The sequence below is a fragment of the Centrocercus urophasianus genome, unplaced genomic scaffold, assembly GCF_019232065.1.
Source record: "Centrocercus urophasianus isolate 14NV4802_14NV808 unplaced genomic scaffold, USGS_Curo_1.0 seq_19, whole genome shotgun sequence".
Lineage (NCBI taxonomy): Eukaryota > Metazoa > Chordata > Aves > Galliformes > Phasianidae > Centrocercus > Centrocercus urophasianus.
The window spans coordinates 1-26461 of NW_024884744.1; the positions used below are offsets into that span (position 1 = coordinate 1).

General features: G+C 39.3%; 2 protein-coding genes across 7 annotated transcripts in view; both read right to left on the reverse strand.

Annotated features, from left to right (window-relative positions):
• Positions 1-26: 26 nt before the first annotated feature.
• LOC122161402 (ceruloplasmin) lies at positions 27-2873 on the reverse strand. Its single transcript, XM_042820830.1, has 2 exons — positions 2650-2873; positions 27-1557 (listed from the first exon to the last, which is right to left on the reverse strand). The coding sequence occupies exons 1-2, from the start codon at positions 2802-2804 to the stop codon at positions 1230-1232; spliced, it is 483 nt and encodes a 160-aa protein (XP_042676764.1). The 5' UTR covers positions 2805-2873; the 3' UTR covers positions 27-1229.
• Positions 2874-6099: 3226 nt separating this feature from the next.
• The window catches only part of LOC122161253 (transmembrane 4 L6 family member 18-like), a 44868-nt gene continuing 24506 nt past the window's right edge, over positions 6100-26461 (reverse strand). For 3 of the 6 annotated variants that reach the window (XM_042820530.1, XM_042820528.1, XM_042820532.1), the window contains exons 2-8: positions 18811-18900; positions 18573-18721; positions 17300-17480; positions 9792-9881; positions 9030-9172; positions 7436-7616; positions 6107-7024 (exon numbers count right to left, since the gene is read on the reverse strand). In XM_042820530.1, coding sequence (XP_042676464.1) covers positions 7010-7024; positions 7436-7616; positions 9030-9172; positions 9792-9881; positions 17300-17480; positions 18573-18721; positions 18811-18900 — 849 coding nt within the window. In that variant the 3' untranslated portion in view covers positions 6107-7009. Of the gene's footprint in view, positions 7025-7435; positions 7617-9029; positions 9173-9791; positions 9882-11758; positions 16525-17299; positions 17481-18572; positions 18722-18810; positions 18901-20602; positions 22945-26461 lie in introns of those variants that run through there. The other 3 variants (XM_042820529.1, XM_042820531.1, XM_042820533.1) reach the window with 3 other exon arrangements.

Below are 26461 nucleotides of genomic sequence, written 5' to 3' on the forward strand. Positions count from 1 at the left end.
GAATACTCGAATAGAGGTAAAACAGATTTTAATTCAGATGGATAGAGCTTTCCCTTCTGCTAGAATTCCTTTACTCGACTTTGAGTTCTGCAGGTGCGCTTTGACAAATAACCTTAAATTGAGTTCTTTATTAAGAGGGCACAGTGTACTTCTGCTAAAGAGACAACAGCTAAAATATTTGTAAAACATTTGTTAAATATTGATCTTGGAATCTATTCTAAAACATTGCATTCCTCTCCAAGGAACACAGGTGTGCCTCAAATAAGAGCAACAGTGGTAAAATTGCAAACATTGTTCTATATATTACCATACAACATGCTGTTCTGCTCCAGTAGTGCATCAATGCCAAGTCACATATTTGATGTAATGAAAAGCCTTTAAAAATATTAGATGTTAAACTAATATTTCACAATTTTTTCCCCACTGAAAAATTTTCAAAGACTACTTTTGACAGTATCTACTCAATAATTCACACAGTTTTTAAGGCATCTTAATAAAACTTCCAGTGGCTATATTCCAGTGCAGTCTTTGTTGCAGATAATAGTATGGAAAACTACCCAGTGAGGTGCATCTGGCAGAGTGAATTGTCAGACTACAGCCTCAGGTTTAGATGTCATCATACTACATTCAGTAGTTTTCAAGGAGGAAACTGGAATCACAGTATTTCCTCAGGAGGGACACGCTGCTCTTTCTGACAGATGGCACATTCATGGGTTGCTGTATGCATAAAAGATGCTACAAGAACACTCCATAGATTGTCCAGAAGAGAGGGCGACTCTTCTGCCTGTCAATATGCAAGGACTCCACTAATTTCAGTGAAACTGCAGCAGTGTTTCACAGCTTGAAAGTCTCCCCTATTGCCAACAACTATTGTCTCCACTAATACCAGTAGCATTGCTACAGTACATCAGAAAGCGTGATGGCTATTTTACGAATTTATCTAAGCTGAAGGCATTTGCCTGTTTTAAGGAACTTGTGTATCTTATATCTTGTGTATAATTCAGAATTCTTAATACCGTTAAGAGTTATAACTTATACAAACAGTATTTTCTTTACAACAGCATCATTGTTTTTTTCCTTCAGACATCCCTACATTACCCTTATTTCAGATGGAACGTTGATCTAAAATCGCCTTCTACACGAACCCCACTTTTGGCTCAGTATTTCACTCTTGAACAAATACCAGAAGTTCTTAATCAGCTCCTATTTTAAACTGAGTGTGTCTTGTTTCAGAAGATAATTCGCTTAGGCAGTTGTATCTTTGATGACAAAGCTTTTGTTAAATTCTGACACAGAATGGACTCAAGCTTACCTTCATTTTCCTTTGTATATTTTACACCATGTGGATGCAGTGTGTAGTTTCTGGAAGCAAAGTTTTTCAAGTGAACAACAATGGAATCACCAACTTCTCCTTTAATGATAGGGCCTAAAAAACCCAGCCAGGAAGGTTTCTCCACTATCACATCATATAAAATATCAGTGTACTGAGTGTAGACAGCCTTCTTATAAATGCTTCCTATCCTTTGCGGTCCTCTTTTAAGGAAGACTTCAGCTTGCCTGTAAAGAAAATACACAATGTCAGATATTCACTTTATACTTGAAAAGTGCTAATTAGCAGATCTCAAACAAAAGCCAAGTCTCCGTAGCACTGTGCACAATCTGCCTTTAGAAGCAAATACATTCACATTTCTGAAGAGTACAGGCACTCAGATAGAGACTAAATGCTACACACCAACTATGAATTTTTTCTACCTATTTTGTAGACTGAAGATAAGGATACTTGACACAATTTTCTGCTGCTTATAAGTCAAACAACAGGTCTTCCTGCTCAACATTTTTGTACATGCTTCAAGTTCTGCATAATCTTCCAAAGCCAGTTAAAACCAACAAGTATCATGTTATGTTGACTTCACAGTCAGCAAGGAGAAGACTCTTCTTACTAGTGATATACTTCTTCACTCTTCATTTAGTATAGTTCTACTTCATTTTAAAAGCACTGAAAAAAGTAGAAAGGATGACTATTTTTTTTTCCTGTCCAATACTTTCTTTGGTGCCTCTGATATCTGAGTTTTCTTTATTCATTATTTACGTCTTCAGGGTATCACCTTTCTCCTCACCACAGTTATCCTCTATTTCTCATACTGCACAGAGCCTTTCTTGCATGAAACACTCCAGCTGTTGCATCTCCACAAGAAAGAGACCACTGCCAACAACAAACATTTACAAAGGAAAATTGTGCCCAACAGAAAAATCAGAACAGAAAAAACATGTTAAACTTCTGAGTTCAAAAATGTAAAAGCAGAAGCCTTCCCTTCATCACTGCCACTTGGCTAATTCAAAATAACAGTAGGCATTCACATGATCATTTCCCTACCTCTGGTTAATAAACATTTCATTACGATAAAGTCACAAAAAGAACGTTACATTGTACAACATTTTTCATCAGCAGAGAGTCGCAACTTCGTTCTTAAGCAAGTCAGGAAAAAGTAAATACTCCCTTATATGTCAGCCACCAGGTTCACTGACACTAGCACAATTCATTTCACCGACTTCACCAGGTCCTGGTCCTAGCATCTAAAGCAGACAATTAATTGCTATTAAATAAAACTCCATCAGTACGAACTATGAACTACGAACTACATTACTTACTCTTCTTCTGCAAAACGTTGTCCAGATATGATATCAGTACTACCAGGAGCATAGTCCCATGCTGTCTCTATAATCCCGATGTAATACTCCCTGGTCACTGCCCCACTTCGGCAACAGCAAAAAAACAGCACAACGTTTAGCAAGTACAGCTTCATTCTGCATTCACGAACCTTGTGGAAAGCGTGAAACAGAGAACGGGTACATGCAATTTCCCTTTATATGGTCTTTCTTTCCCACCCCCACCCTTACCCTCCTGATTTGCTTTGGCGAATATAATAAAACGTTGCACAATGTCTCTGTGCGTGAAGTGTAAACAAGAGATTCTGGTAACCTTGTTAGTTCTCGTAATCTTCAAAGGAATTTTTTCCATTTCTGCCAGCTACTAGAACTGTTATCAGTACTACTAGTACTAGACTGTTATCAGATTGTAAATCTTGTAGTTTAATTGAAGGTAAATAAGTTTAGCTACCTTCTTCATTGTCTTTATCCCTATCTCTGTAGCCTGTATGCTGTTGAGAAAATCATTTCTGTGAAGACTGGCTGAAGAACACAATGTTTTAGGTGCGCTTTGAAAAGCAATAAATGACATCAGTTTCTCTCGCTGTGTCTGTTCTGTGTGGACATAACTGAAAGCAAGGCAGATCCTGCACATGCAAACTTCTGCTGCATATTTATCTTGTGCTTTCTGAATCTACAGCTCTCTTCTGCTTTCCCTTTGTACAGCAAATACTGAACTGGCAAGAGAGAGATGGATGAAGGAGGACTGAGGTTACTGTTGTCAGAGCAGCATTTGGACACTGATGCATACTTGGATAAGCTCTGCTAACCTACCACAGTTCCCATGTAAATATAATTTTAGAACGAAGTATGGAAAATATAGCTAAAGAAGAAATGGATACGTATTCAAGGATTGAGGCCAAGGCAGGGGAATGGTTGCATTCCATTTCCAAGCAATTTCAGTACTGCTCAAATGGAAAATAGGCTCAGAAATTCCACAGAATTAACTCCTTACGTTATCCTCCTTCAGGCCTGCTACTGGACAGGATAAGCCACATTCCTCAATGATTAAAAGCATAATAGATGTATGAAGCTCAAGATCATTGTAACAGCTACTGTTATCTAAATTTACTATTCATTCTTGAAGGTTACACTTTTGTTTTATTCAAATTTGGCAAATATTCTCTATTGACTAGTTTTGTTGAAAAACAACAACAGAATTAACCTTAAACCCAGGACTTTCAAAAAGCACCTAACCAGACTTGGAAACTTTTTCAAGCTTATATCCATGCTGTCGTGGTTCATCTGAAGCTGTAAACACCTCGGGCCAACTGAAAACTTGCAAACTGTAAACGCTTCTTTTAAAAAAAAGTATTCATAGTCACTTGGGCTCTCTTAATCTCTTTTGCACTCTGATCACACATTAAAAATGACACTTCTCCCTATATGACAGCATCTTTGAAGCTATTTTCATAATTATGATTATTTTGGATGAAAGACAAATTCAGACTATAAGTAAAGTGCAATAGGCTTCCTTTAACAGCAAAGAAATCTAAACTTCATGTACCTGGACTAAGCTGTATAGACAAATTACCAATAGTAACCACAGTCCATGCAGAAAACATCAATCACCACCACAGTATCACGTTCTGGAACCTTCTGAATGGCTGAATTAAATGGAAAAGTCCTGCTTCCGTCTAAAAGACTGTAACCAAAGCCAAGTTTTGAAATTTGACTAGATCTATCATGAAATTCTGGAGTTTCCCAAGTCGGCATCATGTGCTCAGAACAACTTCCACACAGATTTTCTATTTTTCTTTTACGCAGATGAAAGTCAGTTATTAGTGGAAAGGTCAGTTTGTTGAGGCTGCATGTTTCTCTTTGTAACTAACTGAGGTAGAAAAAAAAAAAAGTTAACTCCTCTTATGCTACTGGAATTCAAAGACATTCTTCAATGCACAGCTAGTATATGTGCACATATATGTGAGCTATTTGGTTTAAATGTGTTCAAAGGTCACTGAGAAGAAAATGCACACAACCAGTGTACCAGAGACCCTGTTATTTATTTAAGGGTAAAGATATGAGCCTTTCTTTGTCTTAGGGCTTTCATGCTCCTCATTTACTCTGCCTTGATTTGAGAACTGCAAAGAACTGCTGACAATCTTACCTCCAGGTTTCAGTATCAACTCCTCACTAACAGACAGCTATGAACTCCAACCTGCAGCTTTCTTCCAGAAGTACCATGGGTATTTAACGTGCAAATCTGAGCAGGCAGCGCGTGCATTCCAGGTTCAGGAGACTTTCAAAAAAGGGCTTCTTGTCTGCCAGCATGGTGTGAGCTTTATCCAGACTCCACAGGTCACATTTTCCTTCTGTGGCTGGGATGAAGCCTGTATTCTGCAGCTGGAGGGCCAGTCACGTCCCAGACATCACCATTAGGTAAATACGGATTTCAAGTCAGTTAATATTCCTTACAGAAATCACCTTGCTGTGCTGTTGTTTTGGGTTTGTTTTGCTTCTGGGCACGGTTTATGAGAGACTGTGTATTTAGGATGGAATGGAGTCTTTAAGTGGTTAGATCAAATTTAACTCTGCCTTACCTTTAGAAAATCTGTGTCAAAAACCCACTTCTAGCTTTTAGTACTCGCACCATGAATTTCAAATGAATAAACTGCCTATTTAAAAGTTTAGAAGTCAAGTTGCAGTCTAGTTTTGACCAGGGCAATGAAAATGCCAGTACCTGGATTATGGATAAAGAGGGTTGCAGAATCGATGCACTCAACAAGAACTACACAACACCACTTTGAAACCTTTGTGTCACATATCTCAAGATACCTGATTGTAAGCGACAGATGTTACTGGAAAGTGGAGAGGATAGATACAACAAAAAAAAGGATTAAGTGTTTTCAACAGCAACTTCAAGGTATTACATTGCTCTTATCTGGCATAAAAAAAATCTACCTCAATAGACACTGTATGTCTGAAGAAAAGCTTGTATTTTCCCCACGACTGAGCTGGAATCTAAGTAGAATGCTGTTTGATTTCCTGGATGAATTAGAGCCCTTCACCTATTTTGCAATTTTAGGGGCTTTCTACTCTAAATGTATGCTCCACACATACTAGTTTTCATCAAAAGAACCAAAACCTGAGTAACTCCATTGTTTATAGGCACGAAGTCAACAAGATTTTCCAGCACAGTGAGAAGGAGCAATAGCTGGTTGTTAAAACTTGTGGGTCTTTTTGCCACCTCTCCGCAAACAATATTCATAAGCCCGTAAGAATGTGAGATCATCGTTTAAGTAGTTATGTGATATGACACATTTATACCTAGGGAAAAAAACAAGTGTGCTGTTGCAGAATCCCCATTTTGTCATCATGCCTTTTTAGCACATCTCTGAACATCCACGCCATTTTGAGTTGTCATCCAAAAGAGCAGACCCATTCATAAACATCAGTAACTTTTTATTACTTCTTTCAACTTCATATAAACTAAATTAAAATTTAATATACATTACTTAATTCCTGAAGAAAGAAACCAGCTTTTCAAAATATCTGCCAGAGGAATATCAATACAAAAATCTCAGAATTGTCTTGAAACAGAATTAAATTACTGAAATTCTGAATGTTATTGGCAAGATATCGGCAAGAATGTCAGCCTTCTCCTGCAGCAGTCAGGATACTTACAAGTACTAACAAGCTAGCACTCGATATTCACAGGGTTTCCTCATATATTTCCAAAATTCTCATAATACTCGATTAAAAGAAAAAAAAGAAAAAAAAGAAAAAAAAAGCCTGCCTCTTGAGTAAAAAAGAATCCCAAGGCACCTATTAAAGCGCACTAACTAGTATAGCTGACTTTGAAGATGCATTTCTCATCTTCAATCAGGCCTAGATGCCTTACCTTGGTAAGACTTGCTAGACTTTTTTTCATAAATTGCTTTGTACAGTTAATAAGCTTCTAGGACAAAAAATGCAGCATGAGCTTCTGCCTCTCATGACTATCGTGGTCTGTCTGTAACTGAAATTCAGTCAGTTACAGAAATTCAGTCAGAAATTCAGTAGAAACCATGGCTTCGTCCAGCACATTAATTCTCAAGGGATAATTTCTCTTGACATGCTAGGGTTTGAATCAGGCCCTTTCAGAACAAATACTCTCATTTTCTAAACAAAAAGAGGGTACTACAAATACAGCAGTTTATTCCAAAAAGATGGTTTTACTACAAAAGGAGTTCCGCAGTATTCAGACCTCCCTGAGGGTTCAGACCCAAGCTGGAGGGTTAAAAAAAGTCACTGCCAGAGAAACTACACAGGTAGAAAAACAGTGTTTTCTTTAGGAAAACAGCGGTTCAGCGTTTTGCCGTTTTCAGAGAATCCCAGCCTGCAAACGAAAAGGAAGGAAGTGTAAGGCCTGTTGGTTACTTTCTTTCTCTTTCAGCTCAAGCTAACATATATCTTGTTTGACTTAAACATTCATCTCCTAACCTAAACTCTTCATGCACACAAATGAATGACAGGAGAAGGTTGCACAGAAGCTTTTGCTGACATGGGAGTAAAATCCTCGTTTTTTCATTAATCATAGCACTAAAGGCAAGAGTGAGCAGTCAGCCATCCTTGAATGGCAGATGGCTAGGATGCAGCAGATTTACTATCAGCACATATCTTCTGCTAATAAATATGCAGTAGCAAAGAGAATGCATAAACCAAGAGGGAAAGTCATCTACTGGGAGAAACTGCTGAAGCTAAACTGACCTTCAAGATTCTGAAGAAATGACCTCAGGTCCTTTGTTACCTGAATAAAAACAGAATAGGTCCCACACAGTGTACGTTTCAGCTCAGCAGCCACTTTAAGAAAACAGATGATCAACTGCAGTCCACTAAGAGTCATCAGAATAGAGAGTAAAATGATGGTCCATTCCACAGCATTAGCAGGTTCAGCACATTGAGACCAAGCAGAGTAATCTGTGAGGTATCTATCAGAGAAAAAGCAATGTGAGGCAAATTAAACTGACTTTTCCAATCAAATTTAAATACACATTATTTTACCTTTACTATATAGAAAACCCATACTATGCCTTATATGCTTGAAGTTTAGGGCTGGTCTTTCATTACAGTAGAGTAAGTCCCAGATAAGTTTGCCAAACTCAGCTGAATAAAGACTTGGGTTCCTCAACTGCTTCATTAACTTCCCAGTAAGACACCCAAATGTTAAGAGAGATGTTGCTTTCCTCCCCTCCCCCCAAAGGAAGAAGCCAAGCCTAAAGAAGGGACTTCCTTCCCTGATTTAATTTCAGCTTTTGATTATGTCTAGATGACAAAGAGTAGGAACATCCAAAAATTCTGACCAGTGGATGCAGCCTGTGTGGCAGAGCTGAGGTGTGTCACCATATGCAACTTCCAGAGCCACATTCTGCACACTTGAGGAATGTTATGTGCCCTTTTAACTGAGACATGCTATGGCCTGGCGGTTCATTGCAAGAAGCTTTGTTGGTTATTTTCTAAACATCCATCATTTTGAAGACATTGTTCAGCACCTGGCCCTTTAAGTTAAAATCAAGCTTCCATTTTATGCACATGTATTTTCAAACGGGATGGCAAGGCTGGCAATACATAACAGAGACTGCAGGATGCATTTCAGGATGTTAAAAGAGAGCTGATTTCAATCAGAGATGGCAATATCTATTTTATAGGAACTACTCCTGTTTATGCTGAAGAGATGTGCCTATGATTCAATGACAAATTTAATCCTCAGCACATTCACATGCAAGTGGAAGAGCCTGGTATCATACGCTGTGAAAAATCCAAGTCTTGTAAAACTTTGATTTTTTTAAAGGGATAATGCAAAATCTTGTGGAAGCATCCCCGCATTATTGATCTCATGAAATGTTTCAAGCTACCATAGTCCAAAACACCAACAGCACTTTGCTCAAGTATTTTATGAGATGTTGCAGCAGTATGCATAACCTTCCAATGATCAAACTGCAGACTTCATTGAGTTTAGGTGTTAAAGGGAAACCTCCTGAGTTATTAAATATTAAAACGACATTCATAATCTTTGAATGAAGAACTTGAGGAATTTGAGAGAATATTATGGAAGTATACATCTACAGAGCATCTAATCTTTTATTCTTTGCTACACAAAGTTGTGATCATCATCAGATAAAGTCTGCTTGTCTCTACAGACCTCCAGGTCTGATCAGTACAAAGATTCTTACCTTTAGAATTTATCATTAGGAGGCAAATAGCTTTCTTTGAAGATGCTGTTGCTCACTGAACAACTTAAAAATGTCTTAGAGTATAGGTTTTGTGCTCAAGAGACTGTGCCATCTTTTGTAAAGCCCCGAGAAAATCAGTAGAATAAACTAGTTAAAACTGATGTTTCTTACCCTCCAACAGTATCTTTGAAGATGTAATCCCATCCACTGGATGAATTGCAGAAAGGGCCTTGGATCAATCCCAAGGTAAAAATGATGCAACTGTATCCAGAGAAAGCAACTCCAAGCATGGCTAGCACAATTGAAATAAAACTCTGAAGAGAGAAAAATATTCCTGTATGAGAGCAGTCTCTGCATCATGTGTATTCACTGTCCTTGCCAATCTACTTCTTTGGGGTTGAATTTCACATGTGGTTGTCCCAGTCTTCACTACTGAGAGAAAAATACTAGGCAATAATCAGTAAGCATAAACTCTATCTTTACTCTGTTTGTGTAAGGCAGTTCCATAATATCAGTTAAGTACTGATGTTTTTTAAACTCACATTCCTACAAAACTGTATCCCAGAATGCAAGAGGAATATAAGCGCATATTTAATATGTTCGCATTCCAGATAGTGCTTATTGAGTCTGTACTGGGAAAAAAACAACAAAAAAAAACACAAGGAGATGAAACTATTTAGATGGAGAACTCTGTTAGAACACTCCAGCCTTCTTATTTTATCTTGTTTCACTCTACAAAGATTTTTTTCCATCCTGAATATGCATCAACAGGAAAGAGCTGCCCTTTCTGCGACCTCTCAACCTGACTCAGAATCCTTTTTCTGTGAAAAGCAGCAGAACCAGAGCAGAGGAGAAGGATGTACAAGAGACACAGGAGGAGGAAGCCATGTAGAACAAATGCCAGAGACAGGCAAAAATAAAAGATAGACTCACTCTGTAGGTTTTGTTACAGCTCTCACTTCGGCAGCACCGATAGAATGCATTACACTCCAGTGCTATGAGAATTATTGCCAACAGAAGAATCTGTAAGGGAACACAGTGAGTGACTGCAGCTGTAGTGAGACAAATTCTCTTCCTTACCAACACATGCTTAAAAAAAAAAAAAAAAAACAGAAGTCAGTAGTATGGTGAACTTCCATTTGCTTACTGGATTATTTAAACCTGATACTAGAAGTTTAATAAATAAGATTTGGGCTCCAGAATCACAAGCTGCCACTCAGAAAGGCATTCCTTTGAATAAGGAAAAACGAGCAGTGTTTCTGAAACAGTTTGGAAAAACAAAGAAGGCCCTGGATTTGTCACTTGAAAGGGCTGTTAGTAAAAAACTGCAAGAAAAAAAGAGCTTAGAGCTAATTCCAAAATACAATGGTTATCAGTCATAGCAGCACTTTAGGTAAATCATTGTTTGGAAATACATAAGATGAGCCACCTGAAGCTTTGCTGACATTTGCACTTTTACTGCTGGGATGAGCTCTAGCAGAACATGCTGGCTAAAGTCTAGCACTGTTCTCTCACAGCTAGGAGATGTGTTTCAGTACCAATCACTTCTGAAGCAGCTGGAACCCCTTCATATGCTACCAATATCTCTCTTTCAGTGAGCCTTGGATCCTCTGTATCCTCAACTCCAAAACCCTTCCGAGTGACCTCGAGTCTCCCCTGGGGCTTTCTGTCAGAGGCTCTGAGTGGGACCACTCTCCCCTGCTGCAGTGTAGAACATACTTATTTTTTTTTTACATCTTGTCCTGTCCAGACTAGCCCTAAGGCTACATCATTATCTCCTGTGTTATTTGTTCAAAAGCTTGATGTTGCTCAGAGACCCGTGTGAAATGATTTCTCTTCCAATACATTTAAATTAATGCATTGCAGGTGCTCAAGAGCTTCTCCCTGCTCCAATGCAGCCTGAATCAGCCCATGCCAAATGGCAGAACTACATTTCCACACCTGGGGCAGTTGATTCCAGGTGTACTGGACACCCCTCCAAGCAAACTGCTTTAACATACTGCCCTGTTTGCAACAGGAAAATATACATGCAAGTAATAAATTGTTAAAGATCCGCAGGCTAAAAATGTTTCAAAGTATGAAGGTAGTTTGCAGTTAACTTTTTTCTGGTAAATTTTCCAACTATGTTTCTCCATTAAAATTCTTTGTGTGATACCCTTCTCCCCGTGCTCAGAAAGTTGGGATTTCTTCTGTTTTAGGAAGAGTATTCAATTACAAAAATAAAGTTTTTGTATCTCTCCCAGTTCAGCAACATCGTAAAAACACATAAATCATTGCACATTTGCCCTTTTCTAACACTGATTTTTGTTCACACTCTTATTACTTTACTGATTTCTTTTCCTGAGGCTACAGATCTTTACGAGCCTGGTGAACAGCATGAGCAGTAGCCAACACCACATTATTACTGCAGATGAGCATATTACAAACGTAATGGGAAAAATACACCTACACCAGTCACAGTTCTCTACAATTCTCTGTATTTAGCCTAATAACAGTGACACTGTGAACCACTCCTCTGTATACAGAGCTTAAAAACCTACAGACAGTTATGATAGGCTTTTACAGATTTTTGCTTTGCCTTGCTAAAGAGCTTTAATTCTACGTCCATAAAAGAACAAATCAAAATAGCGCAGTAACACGAGTCCAAGTTAAACATAAACAAAAAGCCAATGGGAAAAATAAATTTGCCTTGTAAAATCACACGTATGAAATAAAGCAGCATACACAGCATGTCATTCAATATATTCACAATTTCTTCAGCTTGATCAAGTTTTTCCCATACTGTTGCAAGAAAGAAATCCATACTTCCTTTGGAAGTGTAATTATCTCACTGCATAGTAACTGAATATGACATGCAATTCTATTGCAAATAATTAAAGATCCATAAAATCAGCACTTACCATCACACCTGAGAAACAGATGCCTTCAAAATACCACACATAGTTGGGATGCTGGTAACTAGCAACATATGAAGCATTCCCATTAGGGAAATATAAAAGGACATTAACAACAATGCTCCAAAGTGCAAGAGGGACCAGCAGACAGCTCAAACAGCTTCCACATGTTTCTAAAGCCATCTCTCAAGAATGATAGAAGTTTTGCTCTTCTAAGCTAACAAAAGATTACAAGGTTTAAAATACAAAAAGTATTCTGACCTCCTGTTTGATTCAGTCACTTCATATGACTCCGCTGCTTAATTGTAGGCAGAAGAACAGACAAATTCTGCTGCCTAAACTACCTGTCCTTTCTAAACATGTCTTTAAGTAGCAGTTTCCCTTCTCAAAGGTCCTCCTTAACGATCTCCCTAATTAAATATGTCTACGAGTTAGACTCAGGAAGGAACATAAAAAAATCTCACTTCCTAGTGACCGCTTAGAAACACTCCTCTTGTTGAAATAGATTCCTGTGCAGCTGTTCTGCAGCATGAGGCAAATGGTTCATCATTACTGTAGCGATAATTTGACCTTACATGGGCTGTTTGACAGATGTCAAACATCTGCACAGAAAGTCCACATTGCCTCAAAGTTCACGCAGATATTGGCCTAAGCTATTACTATTAGAAAATTGTAGCAACACAAATCTAAAGGAAACAGAGGTCCCTTCAACACTTGACTGCACACGAGAGCTCACATGGAGCCCAGCACTGGCTGCTGACATGAGGTATCCCTTCAGAAACACTAACCTGAGTCTTGAGAACAACACAGGGCACACAGAAGTCCAAGCAACACCAGCTAGAAACTGCCAGGCAGATATAATCACATTTCTTTATTATTTTCAGCAGAATGATGAACTGTTTGATGAGATAAATCCTGCTATTGTGCAAAGTTTTATTCTGAACTTACACTTGAGCATATATGGCTACAGATCTGACCTAAGTACATGACAAGAGGTCTGGCTGCTTTCTGAAATGCATCTGTGGCTCTGCACTGTGGGAAGCAGGAGCCAGGCACTTTCCTCATTTTTATTTGTCATTGTTCTGACAGCCCCATGCAACTAAGCATCCATTCCAGTACAGCAGAGCCAGAGCTGTTTGAATGTCAAAGCACAACACATATCTTCTTCTCTTGCCCTAGTACGTTATCAGAAAAGTAATTAAAGATCAAGCTTAAGGTTTACTTAATAGGAAGTTCAACATTACAGAAAAAAATAAGGGGGGGATCTTTTAAAATCAACGATGTCATTTTTTATATATTTCCCAAGGAAATGGGCATGGTGGCACTCACGCAACTGCACCATTTTATTTCCTATCCATTTTCTGCTGTTCTCACTTTTTTTCTCCCAAGAGATTCACTTTAAAGCCTTCAGATGTTACACTGAAGTTCTTCCCATATTTTCTCTTTATTCCCTGATCACCAGGGGCATGTTTTCAAGCCCCCCCCCTCTAACTGGAACCAGTGACAAACCTTCTCCAGCACACTCACAGATGTGGTATCAGTACCGCTCCTTCCGGTAATGGAAAACAGCTGAATTAAAAGCAGGCGCATCAGAACCCAGGATTGATTTTTATTACTAGACTCATAATTCATTTAGTAAGTCAAAATGTTTTCTTTTTTTTTTTCCTTCCTAAAAGCAAAGGCCTGAATTATTACTGAGTGGGTAACTTCCCATAATAATCTGCTCTGTTTAGAAGAAACTCACTAAGAAAATGACACCTGAAATAGCATCCATTCTAGTGTGCCAACACACCACATGACTCACTTCATATTTAAACTGAGCTCTGCAAATGTCACATCAAAGAGTGTTTTGTTGCCACACATACTGCCAGAACAGGACACCACCATTTTACACCAAGTATTAAGCAAGCCTGGCAATTAGTTTCTCAAATATCTTAAGCGCTGCAAAAGCTGGATTCCTGTTGCTTGCCAACGTCCATGAGTCCATGCAGAGCTCATTACTGAAAACCCTTTGTTGACTTTGGATGATTCATCTCCGTTAACCCAGATGAATCCAACCCAAAACAACTGCTTTTCTACAATGTAACTAATAAAACTCCCCAAAGTCAGCCATTAGGCACTGAAGGAATTTAAGCAGCTTATTTTAACAACAGCAACATAAAAACTGAGTGGTGACGTTAGTGGTGCTACACAGTTTTAGTTCTAAACTCTCCCCTAATCATTCTGTTCATTGGCGTGCCTAACCTAGTTTCAGTTCCCTAGTTATATGTATCAGAAAGACAAGTAATAACTATGCAAGTGTACAGGTAAAATCTTTAAACTTTCTGGGAATTATACCATATTATACCATATTCCATCATATTTTGTTCTCTTCCTCCTATCCTTGATTTCATACCAAATTTAACCTTGCAAATCCTCTTTCAAAGTGCTTTTTCATATACAAAGACATCACACTGCACAGCAACAAGGAACTGAGTGCACATACACGCACATCTTCTTTGCCACAGCAGAGCAAGACAAGGATAAATACAGCATGCAGAATCTATACTATACTAAAGCGTGCCTTCACCTAATTCTGCATAGTTTGTGTATGAATGAGTGGTATTGCAAGAACTACCCGTTTGTGTTTAGAAACTCAGCATTCCTCCTATTGAGGGGTTGTTTTTTCGATGTCTTTTTGCTGCCGTAGACCTGTGTGTGCAATTTCCCATTTTCAGTTAACTTCCTTTAACAGAGACACATCTGTAGGTGACAGACTTGGACAGGAGGAGAGAGTGAGGAAAAACCTTGTTTCCGGCTACTTTTAAAGACCGCTCTCCTAGTTAAAAGTAGGACTAACTATGCACTGACACCTGTGGGAAATTCTTTTTCCCCACAGACATAAATTAACTTGTCCATTTTCAAATAAGACATTATCTGCTAGATTCCAAAAGTGGAGAAGTAATAGTTGTCACTCTCATTTTCTTTTAAACCAACGTCATGTTTTGTTCTTTCTTATAAAATGCCACTCCCAGCAGCATACTGACCTTCTCAGTAATGCTATTAGCAGCGTATCATTCAGGTTTACTTTATTATGGGGTAAAACATTTGCTGCAATATGCTACAAGATAAACTTCAGACTCTTGCACAGGGTCTTTGGATACAGGGTCCAGGTTCCTTGTTGGTGAAATGTAATATTTCAGATTAGTCTAGTGCTGCTGATCTGAATTTGAACTATATTGCCCTGCCTGGGGGCAGGCTGGAAACAAGAACGCAGACCCATGGTTTTTCTGTTACAAGACTAGGTAGTCAGGAGGTAAGCAGTCCTTGTGAGTAAAGGAGTTTGAAGACTGAAGCATCTCTTACTCCGACAGTATCTGCTGAGTAGAAAAAGGAGTTGTAACTTCAAAGAATCACAGGGTTGGCAAGGACTTCTACAGGTTATTCAGACTAACCCCCCTTTCAAAGCAGGCTCCCTACAGTAGGTTTCACAGGAAAGCTCTCAAGGGAGTTCTGAACATCTCCAGAGGAGACGACTCCACCACTTCTTCAGACAACTTGTTCCAGTACTCTGTCACCCCTGAAGTAAAGAAGTTCCTCCTCAGTTTCATATTTATGTTCTATGCCACCATTATCTCTTCCTCTAGGATCAAGAAAACAGCTTCAGCACAGGCAGAAACACTGACAGTTGCTGGGTAATTTTAATACAAACCCGTACTTGAAACAGGAGCAGCTTAGAGAAATCCACACTTTAATATCCTAATACTTTTCCAGTTCTTTAAAAGCAGAAGTTCATTGTTGCTCTTGGTCATCCATATTTTACTGTTGCTTTATTTGTTGCTCCAGTGAGAATTAATTTATTTCCAGAGCAGACTACAGTTCACGTTCGTTTCAACATCAGAATGAAAAATGCAACTTTATTGGGAAAGCAGCCTGAAGCACAGAGCTGTCGTGTGAGTACAAAAAAAGAAAAAAAACAAAACAAAACAAAACAAAACTTTATTGATCCCAATTGTCTATGAAATGAACCAAAGCAGCTCATTTTATCTTCAGATGCAGGCAGGTCAGTGGAAAATGGAAAACATGGATATGAATTCAAAAACAGAGCCCTAAGTCAGTTAAATCGGTGGTCGCCATATACTTTGATAACAAAGTGTGCACTTCAGTATACATACAACATTTAAGAAACCAAAAAAACAACAACACAGGATACTCAACACACCATGCACATACACCAACTTCAACCCGTTTTCTTGTTTTCTAGCAAGAAAGTGTCTGTGAGGGAAACAAAAAGAAACAAACACACATTAAGAGGAAGAACACTAATATTGTATCTAACTGTAAGAGCTACAATTAACCCAAGCAGATCTAGAGAGCCATAGCACAGCATTGTAAACCCCAGTAACAGCACAGAAGATAGGAAGCAGAAGACAGTAATGCTTTCAAAGTGCCACAGCATTCAACCACATCAAATCAAAATGCAAAATGCTCTGGGCCATAACATGCACACGTTATAAATTGTATCATTTCATACTATAAGGCAATTCCAACACTACATCTATGAGGCTGCAATGCTACAATGTGGTGGAAAGCACAGCAACAACAATGGAGCAGCAAAGTCCTATGCTGCAGTAACTGAGGAAGAGCCCAAATGCAGCAGCTGTGGGCACAGAAACAAATGAAAAAAAATTGCTTACCCTCAGAAGGCCTCAGGGATACAGGCATCTCCAGCAAGAGATACCCTCAGCTCCACTGCCAACCCTAAATGAAGTCTGGGAAGGGATGGATCCTGTCTCCAGCCCTTCCAGTCACTCAGTACATTGCATGCACCTGAGATCCTCTGGGCTGGCCCTGCCTTCTCACCAGGTGCTCCATCACTGCTTCAAGCTGTGACCCAGCATTTCCACTACAGACTGATTTTAACAGAAGTCTCAAAGTGTCTAACAAGATGCTAAAGAAACTAGAGGATTTTCCCCTTCCTCACTCATAAAAAACAAAAATATACAAAAGCAAACCTTCAAGAAGTCCTTCAGATTTGTCTGTCAGCTTTACTATGTATGTGCAGTTTAATTCCTTCTCTTATACCACATCTACTAAGCAAGGTTTTTGCTGCAGTTTTTATTACAAATGACACACATATTCTCAGTAGTCTATCTGCTATTGTGAGCAAACTATGAGGCTAAAGTAATACAGCTAGAGGAAACAGCCTGCCACAAAACTCTGTCACACTGCAATAATGGCTTAGGCTACAACAAAGATCCTTGCCAGTCTCAGATACGTATTTTTGTTGTATCACCTACACAGTGCTGATGACCATATATACCACAGTGTACACGCAGCCCTTTCAGTTCACATGAAGACTAACTTCACTGCAGACAGCTGAGCAAATAGCTAAATGCATGTAGTCAAATACTACATGAAAATGCTGAACACAACAGGGTCACATTAAAAAATGCAAATTGTACACTCATTGCTGCTTAAGAATGCCAGAAAAACAGCTGCTAAGCCCCTGCAGTGCTATCAGTAACAATACTATTTAACTCTCTACTAGCTGAAAAAATGGCTTACCTCATCACTGCCGCAGCACAGTCTACACACTCCTCCAAGAATACCATTGACTACCTGTATGGAGCACAGGATGAACTCTATTCCTCCCAAGACCAAGAGAATGGAAAAGAGAGTGACATTCCACTGCACGATGTTTTGAGGTTCTTGACATTTAGCCCACTCATCATAATCCAACAAGTACCTGTACGCGTCAAATGAAAGTATAGTAAAATTGTGTCAGATTAGGATGCTGACAATACAATAGAAATAAACTTCATCTGGTATGCAGTTGCATTAAGGATAATCACTCAGCGGGAACACAAAATGTAAGGGCTCATTCCATGCAAATCCTGCTCTGTTTGAGTACACGTTGAACTATGAATCACACATTTTGGCTAAGTCTTAATTTCCATTAAAACATCTGATTTAGAAAGGCAAAATCTTCTATTATTGATCAAAATAAGATACAATGTCATGACAGTTGAAAGAGCACAACAACTTTTTGAAACAAACAGAATTTTCCAGGATAGGGTGTTTAAAGGCAGCAGTTACTAATTTGAAGCCAGTGGGTCACTTCATTTTTTGTGCTGTTGCCTCTGGGCCTTCACATGCCTAGTCTGCACTAGTCACACATAGAATAAATTCAGAGGAGAATTGGAAAAGATTCCAGCAGCTCCTTCTCTTCCATTTTGCTAGAACACAAGCACTGATGAGCCATGAGCAAGGAATTAATTCAGCTCTTCTATATTCATCCATAAGTTGAGAGAGGTGGGGAAGAAGGAATGCCTCTTCTCACAAGGAATGCTACTAAAATGTACAATTCCAAATCTCTGCTGCAAAGGATCTTGATGTGGCTCAAGGTTCCCTCAAAGTCCTAAAAGAGTACATCTTATGCTCACATGAACTGTATGTAGTACACAGATATATTTGCCTGCATATATTAAGAGAAAGAGACCTATACAAGACAGTAATTTATTAACAGCATCATTCAATTACTTACAAGTATCCTTTATCAGCTTGTATTAAGAGCACCATTTTGCACATCCTTCAGATACTTAATGTCACAACTAATCAGCATATTCAGACATGTAAAACTGAGGGATTTAAATTTATTGTGCTTTAAACTCCAGCAGTGTGAGCAATTCTGATCCCATCTGTTTAGCTAGCGAATAAGGAGCAAAAACTTATGGATGGATGTTGGTACGTTGTTACTGAACATTGCTGCAAGGTCCAGGAAAAGAACAAACACTGTATGTGCATGGAGAAAGATGTAATGTACGGACAGACAACTTACCCTCCAGAGGATTCAGTGAAAGGATAGATCCAGTTTCTTTCTACACGAGTAAAACAATATGGTCCCTGAGACAAGCCCAGTGCTGAAATGATTATACAGTACCCAGAGCCAAGGATCCCAACACAGGCTGCCAGAACTGAGGACAGCATCTGCAGGGCAAACACAGACATGAGAGTTGAGCACAGTCTTCTCAGTGTCCTGAGGGCTGTCTGGGGCTGCAGTGTGAAGGCTCGCTTACCGCACAGCTTTTCCCACAGTTCTTATGGCCAAAGCACCCGCAGCAGTCATCATTGTGAAGTCCAATGAATACTGCAGCTGGAATGAGCACCTGGGTATGGGGCAAACAAAGCACACTGCTCTCTGTTCTGTTTTGCTACATAGACAAGATAGACAAAACACAGTACTTACACTGCATTCACTTGCATTGCTTGTTGGCAGTGTTGGGGTGCCTGTATAGGTTATCCAGTTTTACATTTATTTAACACAGTAGGAGTCTCACTACTCATCTCAGTAATACCAACAACAGGATAGGTATAGTTCTACTTGTATTTTGTGCACAAATAGCACGTAAGTGCACAAAGAGCCAGCTGATCAAGATCACATTGTGGAATTAACGTAGCTTGAGACGTTTCAACTTTAAAATGTTGCAGTTCTCCCTAAAGGCTGTATACAGCAAACAAAAAGCTTTAAAGAAAAGAGAAAAAAATAAAAACCCTTCATTTACTTTCTGCCAAAAGAAAACTAATGATAAGTCTCTGAAATACGTTTCAACCACCAGTGAAGTTTCCAGAGACTACTCACTGAAGTGTTACTATTGTCTGTGTGACAAATATCCTAAGCAAGACATCTCACTACAGACATCTAGCTTTCTCTAGGATTTCACATTCACAAAATTGTCAGAGACAGAAGAGCAAAGCAACAAAGCAGACACCATCCAGAAATTCTGGCATAAAATCAAGAAGGAGAAACAAACACAGAGCTGATTAAACAAAGTATACTCCCCACCATCAATAATAGGATTTAATAATACTTTACACTTACACAAAGGCATCATATCCAGAAATACCTCAGAAAACCATACAGAAAGAGCATAGTGAGCAAACACCACAGATTTACTTAACGAGACAGAGCAGAGTCGCATACTAGTCACAGCCTTTACTAAAACCTTTTTCTAAGCCCCACTGCTTCAGGTGCAGAAGAGGTTGGGCAAGAGTGTGTTTGAGAAGTAGCTCCATCAATTTCACTGGGATTAGTCTGCGTGGAAAATCAGCCTTTTAAAATCTCAGTCTGGCTTCTGATAGGGCTGTAACACAGCTTGCAAGCACTTCTCACAAGACAGTCTTATCATGCAGTGGTTTTCAACCTGTGAATTGCCAATGCCTTGAGACTAAGACGACTGCTAAAAGTGAATGAAGAAGCAAGCCTAGATTTAGAGAACTTAAACATGCTAAATTCCATTCTGCAAAATTGAAAAGGCAGAAAACAATTGCTTAAGATTAAACAGGCTCTTACAGTGAACTCACTTAGTTCTTCATCCTTGGCTATTACTCTAACGTAAAGCTCTGCTAACTGCTATTTGATTTCTCTGAATAGAGAAGTAAAACAGAAGAACAACTGTTGTCTTACCACATACTAGATGTCATACATTTAAGAAATGTAATTAAATACTAGTTATCTACGGACATTAAAAAGGAGAATAGCTGACTAATAGAATAAAAATGTAAGATTTAACCTTTAAATAAAAACATCCCTCTGAAAGGTCTGGTTCTAGTACTGCATTTGGGGTCTACGACCTATATCCTAATTCTCAGCTCAAAAGAGATAGAGATTTACAGATATGACAATTAATAGTAACTAATAATACTATGGTGCAATTTCTTTTAAATACAACTGCTGATTTCTTTTAAATACAACTCCAGAGATTCCCACTGACAAGACATTCAACAAATAAATTAATGCAATGGTAAAGAAACAGTAATAGCAAGTAGCTTCAAAATAAACTTGCAAGAATGCACTAGCTTGTTACTTACCAAAAGGCCTCCACCTAGAATGCCATGAAGGCACTCCACATATTTGCTGAGATGATGCTCAGAAGCAAATCTTGTTTCTCCATTGGGAAAATAAAGTAAAATGTTGGCAGCAATGCTGAGCAGGGCAAGGATGAGCAACTTACAACCAATACACCTGGCACACCTTCCAAAACACATGTCCACAGCTTCTCAAATACTTCTTTCACTAGTTCAATCCAACCTATCTCATATTTATCCACACCTAAAAGAAGATCAGTCTTTATTCTCACCTCTTTAAATACTCAGGGTTACCTAGCTACCTGGATGACGTATAAAATGTCTTAATGACTATCATTCCCTCATTGTCAAGTCAGGGAACAAGGACAGCAGAATGTCATCACCCACTTTAAATGAAATAATTGTTGACAAACCAAATGCAATCAAGGAAATACTGAATGCTAGGTAACTTCACTTTAATACATGATGCATGACATGATCACCAGTGAACAAAATTAGACATGAACAGTGGCCTCAAACAACAACAGAAGTTCTTTTAAGAACTGAAAGAAAAAGGTTGTTTCCTTTCTTTGAAGCAGCTTTAATACTTAGGTTTATAGACTGATTCAGAACAAGCTGAAGCTAGGGAAAGACAAGGCTGACTTCAACAATGCTAAATCAGAGATTTGGGTATAAACAGAATAAAGTCTACAGCAAAGAGAAGTATGCAGGGGTGCCTTCTGTTTTGCTACCTGGTTAATGGAACAAGAGCAAACATCATCAGGATGTTGGGGAACAAAAAAAGAAATGCGCAGTTGGGCTTTTAAGAAATGCACTTGTTCTTGCCATTGTAGATTAGCAACCATTAATTAAAGCTACCATCAACAAACACTGGTGAAAAATACTGCTTTCTAAACAGATCATAGAATAACCTTCTTGCAATGAAAATTCAAGTCCAGGAACAACAACAACAACAACAACAACAACAACAACAACAACAAAACCAACACTCCCCAGAAAAGAGAGAAATGTATTTGATCATGGGTTTCCAAATCCTTGTAGATGTACTGGTAATATTAACTTGCTTAGTAAATGGACAAACAAAGCGACCTGGAAAAACTAAAATCTATCCCGTTCTCTTTTTCCTCTCGAAGATGTTGCAGATGTTGGGAGCATTGGTGAATGAAAAAAACAAACACAACCAACAAAATGTTGGTCCTTCACAGAGCTACATTCAGCTCTGGGCCCCAGCACAGGAGCACAGGCCTGTAGGAGTGGGGACACAGGAGCCCGCAGGGATGCCCAGAGGCCGAGTGCCTCTGCTGCAGGGACAGGCTGACAGCCGGGGTTGCTGGAGAAGGCTCCGGGGAAAAATGATCGTGGCCTTCCAATACCTAAACAGGGCTTATGAAAAAGATGAAGAGACTTTTTCCATGCACGTGGAGAGACATGACGTGGTGTAATGGCTTTAAACCGAGACAGAGCAGAGTTACATCAGATATAAGAAAGAAATTCTTCACTCAGAGGGCAGCGAGGGCCTGGCACTGCTGCCCAGGGCAGCTGTAGGTGCCCTATCCCTGGGGGCAGTCAGGGCCAGGCTGGATGGGTTTGGGCACCTTGTCTATGGGAGGTGCCCCTGCCCACAGCAGGAGTTGGAACTGGACTGACTCTGAGGTCCCTAACAACCCAAATTATGTTATGAATCCGTGATTCCATAGTAACTAAGAAATGCACAGCATAAGACAAGTTTCAGGAGATCTTGCCAACGGTATCATCATAATACAATACAATTCCCATCACAAAAAAAGGCCGTTAGACAAACTGAGTTTAAGAGCGTTGGATTTGTTGAAATTAGTTATTAGGAGACTGTAGCGAGACTTTCAGCTAACCGAGGGGGAGAATACTCATCACTGTAAACAGAAGTCCAACTTAAATCCACAGTGTTCTGGCAACTTTTGTGATCAACACTGAAGCTTAAAGAGAGAGAAAGGAAGAAAAAGCAATGGTTAAAAAAGAGAGCAGTCTTACACAGATGTAGTGATGTAACCACTCCGGGTATTGTAGCTGTTGACCTTGGAGACTTCCTTCAGTATGAGAAATATCCTCCGATTGTACAAACACAGGCTTACCATTATTGTGCACTTCACCTTTGATGACTAAAACGAGCACAAACATCATCCTGCATGCTTCCTCTGCAGAACGTGACTCCTCTGCCAAAAACTCCCTTCATTGTGTTATGCTAAAAACAACACACACCCCTCAAAAAAAACCCACACAGCTTCCCCCAGCCATCACCTTTGGTTTGACATAAAATTTGACATAATCAAGAACTTCCTATATTTAAAATAGATTTTTTTAATTGATTTTTTTTTTTTTTCCACACAAAGAAAGTAAAAATAAATACTCTGGTCTGAAAAACCCAAATGAAATGAAGAGCTCAAGTGTTTAAATACTATGCTCTCCAGCCACTTAAGGGCTGGTCACATCAAAAGCACTCTAACTGTCTTTGAGGGAAAAACCAGTATTTGATCAGAAGGACAGCAAGCATTCCTTATGTTAATTTTGTTAATAGATGTGGAACATAGAAACATTCTTTTATTCTGTATACTATCAAATCCTAAGTCTACCTCGTGCAAAGAGAAAAGTCTATCAAGGGCTCTCAAAGTCACTACACAAATACTTGCTGAGAAAGAAAACAAACAAACGAACAGCCCCCCTCCCCAAATTGTATTCAACTGCAATCACATCTCACATCCCTGTCCTAAGCCAGATTCCCTACTAGAAAGCAAATCAAAGGGTGTGCCTTCATATCTGAACTTGCTGCCCCTGCCTGCTGTAACTCACTTAAGCAGTGAGGATGCCATGAGAACTTTTTTCCTTAGCTCTCTGGCATGCAGCTAAGACACAGTCTGGCTGTGATTCCCTCCACAGAAAGGAGACTTTTATGGCCCACTTATCTACCATTAATTCTGTTAGTCCTTGTTGAACATGTTGCTCTTTTTTTTTTTTTTTTTTAATTGATTAAATATTTTATCACCACCACCTCAAAAGAGGTTCTTGTTTCTTACACCCAGAAAACAGTTAAGACATTTGTAGTAATTGTTTCTGGCATCAGTGTGTTTTGAGCAAATACAAACAATCTCCCGGTTTAAATTAAAGATCCCAGACAGAATGGAAAATAGTTGTGAGTTTATACTGAAAAACATGGTTTGCTTCTTCTCAGCAGTCACTTCTTTGCTCCAAATGGCAGCGTTACTGCCCTACACCTCCTTACAGTCACTCCTAGGCTGGATTTACTAAAAGACACAACAGTGATCAAGAGAGACAACTGAAAAAGACCCATGACAAATGACTTGCAATTAACTTGAAAACAATTTGAAGAATAAAACAAAAAGCCTTGAAGCAAATAAAAAATCCTTACATTTGGACACTATTCCTCAAGTTTTATCAGAAAGCTTCTCATAACAAGTTTTCTTGCACAAATTCTGGTCCCCCCCTTCATCAGGCAGCACAGCAACTATTTATGAAGGCTGAGGCTAGCAACTGTGTGACAATAGTAGATAAGACACAGCTTGGGAAACAGCAGCATGGGCTGCACATAAGCATTTGGAAAGACTCCACAATTCAATGCACTTGTGCCAATGCAGATTCATGTTTGCATTTCCTTTCATTTTCATTTGTTCCTCTCCTACTGCTTTGCAGGTTACTGCTCACAGTGGCAAAGACCAGTTCAGACTACTGGGAACATATGATGAGTATGCAGTCATACAGTAACTAAGCTAAGCTTAGGAAACTTCTTTGCCACCTGTTCTGACAATGCTCCCAGTGACTTAAAAACACTCACAGCTTCCCTTTAATCAAACGGAGAAACACCCATCCATGCTACCATATATTTCCTAATGTCCAAATGATGCTTGGCTCATGTTTTCCAGCCATCATCCACTAAAACCACTGTGCTATAACTGTAATTGCCCTCAGGCATGCCACCTCAGAGGTACATGTCAGTCAATCAGCAAACTCCACCTAGACAGCCACAGGAGGAAACTGCCTCTGTTTAGAAATAATCTCTGCTCAGAAACAGTCTTTGCTGCCTGTAGTCTCCTGGTCGCATCCAGGAGAAAATATCCATATTATCTTTATCAGCTACATGACAACTACTTGGATGAACTAATGAACTATTTCTGAGGAGGAGTAGACCACCTGCTATCTTCAAAGAGGTCACTGAACATAAAAGGAATCCTCATATAGCTCTACAGCTTATATAGCTTTAACACATGCATATTCTTGCTATCTCTGCCATTAATTTGAGACTGAAAGCTGCTCTGAACTAAGGATGAAAACTTGAAGAAAGCACTCACAATTTATTGCAGCAACACAGAGAACTACCACACTGAAATATATGGACAAGATTTATTAGTACTAACGCCGAACTAAGATGCAGTCAGCAGTGATGCAACAAAAAAGGTTTTGATGGTTAATCAACCAGCTCAGAAAACTGAAACCTTAAAATCGTGGCGCAACTACCATTAAATGAGTCTATGAAAGCTTTTGTGTCTGAAGAAGAGCCCATAATCCTTATTTAAGGACAACTACAATTAACCCAAACCAATGCTACTGTAACCTCACTCCACAACCAAATAAACCACTTCAAAAAACTGGGTTTTTTTTTTGGCATACAAATAGCCTGCATTCATTACCCATCACAACAATGTTATTATGACAAAAGTAGAACAGTAAACAAGCAAGTTCTATTACTATTTCTTGTCGCAGCTTGAGAGTGAAACCCTGGCTAAGCAAAATGCCTCATAGAAGTTTGCTTCCCTTGGACTATAGCATTTACACAGGCTTACTGTGTATATTCCTATTCTATCCTTAAAACTGTGACAATATTGTGAGCAAGAAGAATTGCCAGCACTGTACTACTAGCATACTGTTCTATTCTACATGTATGCAACAGCTGTACAAATCAGAAAACTGGGTTTAGATTACTAATATATACCTCTGTGCAACACAGCATGAGGAACAGATTATTTTCAAGCTTGAAATGGGACAATTTTTTACCCTCCGCCTCCGTTCCCCAAGTGTAGCAATGCACGTAAAACAGACACCCAATAAGAGATATTCATAAAGACTCTTCATTAATTCCATTAACTCCCAAGATTTTAACCAATTACATTCGACCTGAAGTGAACTCATAAGACTTACTATTGTTCTAACTGAGAGCTATTCAGGGGTACAACAAGCTGAAGAAAATTAGAATGTGTTTTTAGAACCATTGCAATCACAACATCAGCACACAGTTCTTCACATGCAGAATTTGTACGTGGGTTTCTGACTGATTCAGAATCTGATTAATGGTCAATGACTGTAAGAAGATTATTGTGATGGAACGAGATTTCATGCCACCTCCCAGTCTGGAAGTGCTACAGCACTGCACCCCTGGATTCCTGCTGTCCACATGTACACTGAGAAATGCTGCTTACATAGAGATCACAGTCACGTCTGCTACTGTACTTGTGTGTGATGGGAAACAGGAACAGGATTACTGCAGTGAATAAAGCAGATGTGCAAAAAGCAGCATAAGCTTAATCCAACTCTTCACCATATCAGTTTTGTAACCTCTCATCTTCTATTACCAAGGATTATCAATAGGCATATTAAACTAAACTCCCCTGCAGTGCTGCAGCCTGGGGGATTCCATCCATGTGGGACCCCCAGGCTGTGGGATGGGTCCTGATGGGATGAGACCATTGTGGGGACCCCCAGACTACGGGATGGGTGCTGCCATAGTGGGGGAGGGGGGGGGGGGGGGGCGCAGAGGATCCGGGTGGTTGTGACTGTGGAGAGGAGGGACACGTTGAGGGCCAGGTATCTGATCCCCCC